At 39.7% G+C, this 10,036-nt stretch overlaps 2 protein-coding genes across 5 annotated transcripts; one reads left to right on the forward strand and one right to left on the reverse strand.

Annotated features, from left to right (window-relative positions):
* Nucleotides 1-218: 218 nt before the first annotated feature.
* On the forward strand, nt 219-6,351 carry RB195_011897 (uncharacterized protein; the record flags this gene model as incomplete). Of its 3 annotated transcripts, none has more annotated exons than XM_064193502.1 (11): nt 219-284; nt 1,233-1,366; nt 1,740-1,944; nt 2,029-2,188; nt 2,247-2,356; nt 2,433-2,535; nt 3,377-3,455; nt 3,517-3,591; nt 3,705-3,811; nt 5,723-5,860; nt 6,236-6,351. In XM_064193502.1, the coding sequence occupies 11 exons, from the start codon at nt 219-221 to the stop codon at nt 6,349-6,351; spliced, it is 1,293 nt and encodes a 430-aa protein (XP_064051085.1). The 3 variants fall into 3 exon arrangements, with proteins under 3 accessions (XP_064051085.1, XP_064051086.1, XP_013294552.2); XM_064193503.1 differs by having other exon boundaries at nt 3,714-3,811; XM_013439098.2 differs by lacking the exon at nt 6,236-6,351 and having other exon boundaries at nt 5,723-6,060.
* On the reverse strand, nt 6,254-9,528 carry RB195_011898 (uncharacterized protein; the record flags this gene model as incomplete). 2 transcript variants are annotated; one of them, XM_064193504.1, is made up of 10 exons in its annotated part: nt 6,254-6,338; nt 6,428-6,494; nt 6,604-6,659; nt 7,327-7,387; nt 7,449-7,564; nt 7,637-7,713; nt 7,810-7,873; nt 7,933-8,059; nt 9,064-9,120; nt 9,366-9,528. In XM_064193504.1, 10 exons carry the CDS (start codon nt 9,526-9,528, stop codon nt 6,254-6,256), a joined length of 873 nt encoding a protein of 290 aa, XP_064051087.1. The 2 variants fall into 2 exon arrangements, with proteins under 2 accessions (XP_064051087.1, XP_064051088.1); XM_064193505.1 differs by lacking the exon at nt 6,254-6,338 and having other exon boundaries at nt 6,376-6,494.
* Nucleotides 9,529-10,036: the final 508 nt, after the last annotated feature.

Below are 10,036 nucleotides of genomic sequence, written 5' to 3' on the forward strand. Positions count from 1 at the left end.
GCCAAAGGTGTAGATTTTTCTTCTCCCACCAGCAAATTATTCCCTCATGTTATCGTTGAATTCTTGTAAATATTACCTCAACATATCCAGACTCTTATTATTTACAGGAGGGAATAAACTATAGATAAGTGTTGTTCGAGGATGTCGTTCATCTCTTTTTTTACATACATATGTGAATTAATTGTGATATGGTATTTTAGGATTGTATGTTGTGAAATATGGTGACGTATGTGCTACTAGAAGCAGAAACACATTCCATATTGATGGATCTAATCCAATACAGTGTGAGTTTTGGAGATTCAGTCCATTCATTATAGACTTTACTACGCAAGACATTTTCGCGAGTGATGCTTGAATATTTCGCTGAGTAATGGGATGAGAAGCGAAACTAATGAAGTCTTCGTCCATAAAATAGATGTCGACGTCGAGGTGGCGTGTTTTGGGATTTTCTTATTGGGGAATGGGGTCGTAAAAGGAGGGGATGCAACGCAAAGGAGTGTACGATGGGCAGTAGCGCATGCGCATCGTCAAAAACCAATTCGGACTTCCCGTGATAGGCAGTAAGGGAGCTACGCGTGCAAGGGTGGCAAAACGTGCGCTGGAATAGAAGGCATCGTGCAAAACAGCATTCAGGGCCGGCTGCTTGCAGTGATTCAGGGAGATATTACGGAACCACCCCGGTCTCCATAATCTACGACCCCGTATACGGATACTCCACCTGAAATCCGTACCACCCCAGATTCGTGATATGCTGCCTTTAATCGAACACCCTCGGCGCTGACTATATGTTGCCTTCGGAGTACACCACCTACCAGTACCCTTAATCGAACACCCTCGGCGCTGACAATATGTTGCCTTCGGAGTACAAATGTGCATGATTTCCCGTGGACGCACTGCGGTCCTTCATGCAAATATAATTCTTGTAATTCCCGAAGTGGATTTTATTTGATGAGTTGGTTGCTTTTTTCAGATAAACAATTTTTAGCAAAACATATAGTAGAGTCAAAACGACATGAACCTTGGCTGCAATTGCGTAAGCGGCTGCGCTCGAAGCGATGAAGTAGAGCGTGGCGGTTAAAATCGAGAGGGGACCCGTGCAGGCATGTTTCATCACTGAAGTTCACAACGGTCCCAACTCGGTTACAACCGCTTTCTCAATCGCGCCGCTTCGAGCGCAGCGCAACTACGCCGTACTTCTTGTCGTTTTGACTAGATTATAGCTGCTTCTTCAGACCATCAAATCGATGAAATTTACCGTGGCAACAGAACTGCGCAAGCTGTTTCCATGTAACTGCACAGAGTCGATGGAAAAAGCTCATATGGTGGCGGAAATGAGTTCTTCTGCCGATGATTCAGTTAGCGCGAGGTTAGTGTAGTCACTCAGGTTTGGTTCTGATCGTCTGCATATGTACAACGCACTAGATTGTTTTATGGTTGTGAGGGGAAAATTTCTGCAAACAAGTATATAGTCGGGTCAAAACGACATGAATCACGAGTGTAGTTGCGGTGCATTTGCGTACGCGCTCGAAACGGTGCGGTGGAGCCAGACAGTTGGAACCGAAGTGGGACTATCCCAAACCGCAGCGATGCTGAGTGCCAGCAGAGGTTTCAGTACGCTCCTAATCGCTACGCTCCACCGCACCGCCTCAAGAGAAGCAGCGTACGCAGTTGCACTGTGCTTCATGTCGTTTGACCCTACTATACAATCCTGTTATCTAGTATGTTATGTTACATTTCAGTAATTATGCCGCTAAACCGGAATCTGCAGCCAATCCTCCAATGTCCGTATCAGCATCTTCATTAATAGAAGAATCAGCGCCATCCACAAATGCGATAAAACGGGAAGGGGACGACGACACGTCGGATGTTTGGAGGAACGAATCTGCCTTGTTTCCTACCAAAAATCGTGATTTCCCTTCATCAGACACTATTATTGAAGAGAGGGTGAGCTTCTGAAGTTCTGAAGAAGTTTTTGCACAGATAGCATTATTATTAGATTTTTTCCTGTTATCTAACAATCTTTTCAAGGTTATACAACTTGAAACTACAGTGGAGAAGTTGGGCACTAGAGTATTAGATTTGGAGCGGGCTTTTCGAGCTGGTTCATTAACAAAGTCTCAATTCGGTAGAAAGGAAGTGACTAGCTCACAGCAGTATGTGTTCAAGTCTCCGGGACCGAGATTTAACGGTTTGATCAGTATGAGTCCTTCCAAACTAAAATTCTACGCTGAGGTAATATTTTTAAGATTTGGATCTAGTGGCTGAATATAGTAGCTGGCGTACTTTTGTACCGGACCTTCTATACATGAACGAGGAGAGGAAGATGAGCTCATTCATCAAGCACATCTACTCAAGGGTTTGTTTTTTTTTTCTTTAATATATTCCAGTGGTAGTTTTGATTTAGTCGCTAGTTTAAATGGTGCACTTCTTAGGTGGTTAGTAATGAAAACGATAAGCTCCTGTTGACTACTCGCAGTGGAGGCAGAGATAATGGTCTATTGCGGGTTCCTAATGAGTTACGAGTTGTTTTAAGAGGTAGGTCGTTCCTTGTTCTTTCGGTTATTGAACTAACTTTACATGAACACATTGATGAATCGTTGCCAGAATTCGTGTTTTTATTCGATTTTTCATCAAATCGAAAACCTTAATATTTGACTTTTCGAGTCGTTACAATGTTTGTCTTTCAATCATGTATCATATAAATTATTTTGACTTTCTTCGCGAATACTTTCCGCACATTGTTCAGGATAAATTTGGCTATTTTTATAAATGCGTTATAGTTCTATTTCTGATCTCTTGCAATCTGGAACAGTAGCTAGTGGGAAGGTCGAACGTTCTTGATCATACAAGCCGTGTGCAGGGTTTATCACTGTGATACTACCTACTCAAATCTCAAGAATTCACTGTAAAATGTGCAAGAAGAGGTGTTCTCTACAATTTGTTATTAGTAATATTCCTCAGTTCATTCGAAGCCCGATGGTAATGCATAGGTACTGATACACTGCTTCTCAGCACCCTGAAACGTGCTGCAGAAAAAGTATGTTTCAGGATGCTGAGAACAACAGATTTAGTAGGATCAAAACGATATGAACCACTGTGAAGTTGCGTAAGCGGTTGCGTTCGAAGCGATGCTGTGGAGCGTAGCGGATTCCAACGCAAGCTCGTCCGCACCGCTTCCAGTGCAGCCCCATACACAACTGCACCATACTTCATATCGTTTTGACCCTACTTGATGTTGTTTCTCACTCGCTTCATCGCATAGAAATAAACGTTGATTTTGAAAGGGATTGCGAAAAATTGTGTAATGCAGAAAGAAAACTTGCAAACCTTACAAGATCTTTAAGATTTTGACCGATCTTACACAATGATTTTGAAGATTTTGTCGTGGATGTATGCGATCCTCCGGATAGGCTAGCACTCGGAGCTGCCGTTCTTAAATGCATGAAGACGGTTGCGTGAGTCGTTGAGCGCTTTCATTGCTTATACATATTCCACAGAACTATACTGCATTTCTAGTGATAACGTACGGCGGCAGACGAACACAGATCCGAATCATGACCAAGACGATACGATGGCTGCAAGCAATCCAAGGTTAGTTTCTCAAAGATTGAAAAACTAAGCCAGCATTCCTGCCTACAAAACTGAATCAACTTTAAATATATCATGGACTCCCGTCTTTAACCATGTTCTTTTTGTTATTTCAGTAGTTGTAGAAAAAGGAAGATACCAACGCAGCTGACAGGAACGTATCAATCTCCTACTGTTGAACGAGTACAACCCGATGAAGGTATTGGACTTTACAATGCACCGGGTATGGTATAATGAAAATTTCTATATATGGTGTAAAACAACTGGAGTTACGTGTGCCGCGCTATAGAATTTTAATCCAACACAAATTCTTAAGTTATGTTCTGTAGTGAGTCGCTGAAATTAAAAAAAAAGTATTCTTCAAGTTCTTGGAATAAAAAAGAAATGACAACAATTCGAAAGATGAAGATTACTAAAAACGTGAAGCATTTTTTATCATAAATGTGTTCGTACAGATCCAAAAACAATGCGCGTTTACAATGTCTCAAATCTACACCATCTCTGCTTAGATAAGAACTATTTTACATGACATTTGCGTACAGAAATGAACAGAATATGGAATGAACTGTGGAAAATTTCCGTTCCAAGAACAGTAATAACGGAATGAAAATAGCGAAAGGTAGAACTTTGGTTTCCAGAAAATCTAATTTCATAGGCTGACGAATTGCAGAAGCTCTGCTGAGCGGCGTGTCGTATGAAAGCAAGAAATTGACGTTGCACGAGTTTGATTGCTAGATTTCACCTGAAATGGCACTAGTAATCTCGAAAGCAAGCTTTTGATACAGATACGTGCACCTACAGTTGTTCAGCTCAAACCGTAGCCGTGAAGGTACAGTATAAATGAGATAACATAGTAACGATCATGGATACAACAATCTGTATGAGAATCACACGAAAACAAGAATCCGGAAGAAGAGATGGGAAATCAAACTATTAACAATTAAAACGCAATTCCAGGTTTAGCATGCATGTCATGACTATCCAATCCTCAATTTACCTTAGAACATTTACAACTGCGCGAGATATTGTTGGTTCTATCTTCAGGATTTTGTGCTACATTGCCAACTCACCGAATTCAGCGATCTTTTTATTTAAAAAAAAAAACATATAGGCACTGGCATTTTATTTCGCACGGATTGCAATGCATGTTTGGTTTCGTCAGAGCGCAAAGCTTGAGAATTTTTGATCTGTTGCTGACAACTCATCCCAGGAAAAGTAAGTCTAAAAGGCTGTATGCTCATGGGAACTGAAAATAAGTTGCTGTGAAGGTGGTGTGATATTTCAACTGAAGAAGACCGAAGCTATAGGATGATAGTTAGGCTGCTTGCGAAGTCGCAGCCAGACATGCGGCCACGCGAATATATCTGGCTCCGACTATTGGTGGTCATCGATAACTTTTTTGTTGCACTCACTAGTGCTGCAGGCGCAGCTGTGGCTGTGATGGGACCATTGCTACTTTCACTCGGACTGCAGAGCTAACAATGGTTCCGTCTCCATCGCAAACATCCTACACAGCGCCGATTCAACTTCCGCAACATATTTGGTACTACAGCAGGCTTCAGGTCATTTTGACACGACATGCCTATCTATCGGCTTTGATCTAAGATCAGAACGGCTAGTCGACACCAATCGATCTATTCCCCGTTGCTGATAGATGGCGCTTTGCATTTGGTCTTCCTCACTCACAATTCACCTTGATAGGATATTTTTTGGCGCATAGTTGATGTAAGTTCAATACTCCCCTCATCTCATCGTCGCGAGACACTCAAAGGTCAGGTGTCGCGAAACATAACTCTAACAAAACAGTACCAAGAGAATCCTATTTGGTGATTTGGAGCAATTTGAGTGGAGAATCTGCACAATAATTCCAGCACAGTTAAAACCTCGAAGAAAGTGATACGAGGGAGCTAAATAAAGAATAATGCACCGCTTTTCCCACAACTTGACATGACAACCGTCTTAGTAATCTTTTCTGTGAAGAAAACGAAGAGTGAAAGAAAAATTAGTGTTTTTCCAAATTCTTTCGGAAAATTTATCATACTTTTCGTGTTTTGATATATAGTGCATCATAGTATTAGTATATTTATTCTGAAGGTGTTTTGTAGCCGTTTGAAGAAAATCTATCGTTTTTTAGACGTGGATGAAAACGGGTTGGAGGCTAGTTTTGACTATAAGTTGCTGGCTAGAGAGGAAGGCGAAGACGAGAATTCGAATCGCTCCCGGTTGGATGTTCTACTGGAACAAACAAGACATAAGCTCGAAGAAGTTCAAGGTTCTAAACGGGAAACGAGACGTCGGTGCGCGGCTTGCTACAGAACTATGTCTCGAAATTATGGTGCCACAGTTGCAAGAGCTCGTTCAAGAATGGTTAATACTAGGTGCAGCAAATGTAAGGTTCATTACTGTTTGGGATGTTTCCAAAATGAACATAAAGAATGTCAATCATTGTACACTCGTTTAAAGTTGGAATAGAATCATGCACATAAAAACTTTTTTGATGCGTATAGTATCCTTCGCAGAGTAAATTATTATCTGAGAAAATTACTGCAAAAAAAAAGAATCAATATCAGTGCAATAAAATCGCTGCCTTTATGGGAAGCATGAAGTTGAAGATCCAGCCTTACGCGCATAATTTTAATTTGCTTAGCACAAGAACCTGTTTCAATCAGCGAGCAACAATATGCACATTGTCATTCCTCGGATAAGACTTCCCTTGTCTCAAGCAGTCGTAAAAGTGTTTGTAGAGGATACTATAGAAGTTAACAAACGAAACAAAAAGAAAGAAATCTAAGCAGGTTTCAATTCCTGATTAGATAGAGCGGCGAATTGCGTTCCTAACCACTGTTCGTCCCAGGAGGAGTCATCTGACGATACAGAACCAAGAGAACCGTCTGAGAAGGATCTTCCTGGAAAACAACACTATTTAACTACTACCTAACATCTACTGATGCTCCTCTGTGAAATTCTATTCGTTTTCTCCGTTATGAAATGACAAGAACACACGATATGACTCACTTATACTTAGTGTATCGTCCTTGTTGGGTAGCGGAGGTGCTTTCATTCCTAATACACTGAAAGAATGAATTCAAAAGAGAAAGAAGAATCAATAGAAGTAATGAAAAACAAAGCTTCAAAATCAATGCTAGAAAAATTGTCTACTTTTCCTATCTGTATCCAGTGTTTCAGTAGGAGCCTTTCGTAAGAGCGAAACAGAAATACGCAAACAAAAATCAATATAAGTATCTTCTTACTCCGATATAGTTACCACTCGTTCTTATTTCTCACAAACTTCCAACAACCAATTTTCAAGAAGAAAAAAAAACTACATACTCTTGGAGTCCCTACTTAGCTCTAAGAATAAGGTACCGTTAAGATTTTAACCTCTTGCCCTCCAGTCTAGTCGGGCGGACACATGGAACACCGGCAACTGCAGCATTTTTTTGTTACAAATGCTATCCTAATCCTACGTCACATATTTTAAAAAGAAGAAAATTCAGCTGAGGCAGAAAACCTCGGGAACGAACGAATTTTATTTTTTTTTTTATCTGAAAGTGCTGAAACAAGCCGAACAGTCGTGTCGCCGCTAAAACGGAGCGGAAAGAATTAAGCCTACTGCACTCAATCACCATTGTATTACATGTAAAATATCCACGGTGGATTTGACGCCTAGCACCATCCTCACAGAATCACAAATACCACAAGTATGTAGAGGATATTCTTTAAATGATGAAATCAAACCTCTCGATCTTCTTCAGCTTATTCTCGTCATTCAAACCCAAAAACTCGTTCTTCATCGCACCTGAATAAAAACTTCATTTTGGATAAAACTAGAGGTCAAATAGACCGCAATGAAAACATACAGATTTTCTTATACTTGTCCAATTGGGTTTTCTTTCTTTCCAGTTCACGTTCGCACCTTACACGATGCTCATTAACACTGGCTAGCTCCTCTTTGCTCTTCGTGTAATCTTTTTGCCTAATGTTTACTATTTGTTATTTGTTCACTAGTTTCCTATATGAATTAATATTATTTCAGTTGCAAACTAACCATTTACAATTCGATACAGCATTCCGCCAGCGTATCTGGTAGAGTCGAAGCGAATCTCTTAGCGGTGGTGGTACTTCCTTAACAAATTACTAAATTGACTGCAGACATCTGGTTTACATACATGTAATACATCAAGTCAAACTAGTCTTTACATAATGAAGACTACAACGTACCAGTACGGTATCGTAAATACTTTTCCCTGTAGACAGATCAAAACTCCCTAAGATATCGTTTGCACTGAAAGAGCAAGTAAACAGAAAAGATTTTCAAGAACATCGAAATTTTTGGGGACTTACTTTTCACGAAGACATCTACTGAAAACGAAACGCTCATAGAGTGTACGGCATTTAATGTGCAAAAGTCCGAGATCACGTTTTAGTTGGTTTAATTCAGGAGTGGCGTAACGTAACAATCCGACAGTTGCTGGAAAAAATATGAAAGATACTGCCATTATATTACTCGGTGCGACGTCGCACCTCACAACCTTGAAGACAGAGTTCACGAAGAAATGTTCAGTTCTGATTCGTACAAAATTTCTATTCTCTCATATTCTGTTTTCCTACTCTCAAAATAAATTGTAGAAGAAAACTGTAGGAAAATCGAATCAAACCCAACTGCTACAGAGTAATTTGCTTTTAAAATCTTGCGCAGTGGCATCCATCGCTGTAACCCCTAACTTAGAGCAGACTGCCACTAAACAATGTGAGCGTACACTGGGTTGTTCGAATCAAAATAATGAAGACGTTAGTAGTTACATTTTTGTTTCCTACATGAAAAGTAGCAGCCTCTTCCTCTATCCTCTTCATTAGTTTCATTACCCAGCTTCTGGAACGGTACTCGTTGTCCTTGTGAACATTCCAGTTCACCTATGCCCGTTAAGAGCAATAATTGAAAGAAATACTTTTTATCACAAAAAAAAACCAGCTCATTTTCTGACTATTTTCGATGGAAATAATAGTCTTGCGCAACTTCGCAACTTTGATGTATCTTTAAAAATGTGTGAAAAGCATCAGTACTGGTGTGGTCATCATTTGATCAACATTGACTGATCGATAACCGATGATCTCGTCGTCCATTCCTAGTCCTACACCTCCATTCTCATTTTAATACTTAAAACAAGAGAAAAATTTCAGAAATATATTGTTGTTACCTGCGCAACCTAAGCTAATCTAGTGTCATTCTTATAGTAACCGTGCTATTACTTAATTCCATGCTATTACTATACACAACAAAATCTAATACCATTTTGAGGGTGACTGGTGCCTTGAAGAAATTGCTGTAAAAACACTTCATTATTTTCATAGAAGCTAGTCAAAATAGATTTGCAGTAGGAAACAACTTCAAGAAATGTGTTTTTACTATTTGTTACCACGAAACTCCTCAAGTCTTACATTTACCTCCGAAACTAAACTGATAAGTAAAGTTACCATCAATCTGACGAAGTTGCGTATTGATGATGCTCTTTACACGGTTTCTGTAGATATCTGCAAAAAAAAAATGTCTAAACACTATGTGCACGAAGATTAACGGAATAAGTATTCTCATTTCTTCTTAGTTAATGATTTTGCATAAATGATAAGATCAATTATAAATAAATGATAAATGATGTCATAAATGATTTCGCAAACATTCAACTTTATAAAGGAGATGTCCATTAAATCAAAGTTGGCCATTGTCAACGATATGTTTGTTTTACCTGCGATTCCTAACATGATTATAAATATCGTACCTGGACTTTTATTGAATCGTTCCCAAGTGAAGTTTTTTAAGGATGAGAGAGGAGTTGAACTAGGCACTGCGGTTGCAACATTACAGGTTGATTTCTTCGTAGAGAGTGATGCACTCGCCTGACACTTGTTTAGCATTGGCTCCTCTGAAGAATTAGCACCCATCTGACCTGTATTTATTTATCTATTCAAATACATCTACAGGTACGCTATAAACGGACGCAATAGAAAGTACAACCGATCGCAATTCCCTCCAAACCTTATTTAACAAACATAACACTGTTCTGTGATCTACAAATCCACATCTTATAAACCATTCAAGGAAATAATGATATAAAATACATCCGAGAAGATGAAAAACGACGATATCTAGAACGAGGGGTGAGGAAAAATCTAGTGCTATGAGTGGAACTACTTCAAAATAATGCATGTCACCGAGCTGGCGTCAGACGTGTTCGTCTTAAGACCACATGCCGGCGAGAAATATGGTACACGTTGTGGGAATAGGTCAACGAGAAGAAACCAAAGATCTTTTGAAGTTCAACATCATGCAGAACAATGTGAACCCGGAAATGCTAATTATAGAAGCGCTCAACTGCAAGTATAAATAAATACTACCATATGTAGCTTGATTCGGGTGCTGCCGCTTAGTTGCCTGTTTTTCGAGTTTCGG

The sequence above is a fragment of the Necator americanus genome, chromosome III (assembly GCF_031761385.1).
Source record: "Necator americanus strain Aroian chromosome III, whole genome shotgun sequence".
Lineage (NCBI taxonomy): Eukaryota > Metazoa > Nematoda > Chromadorea > Rhabditida > Ancylostomatidae > Necator > Necator americanus.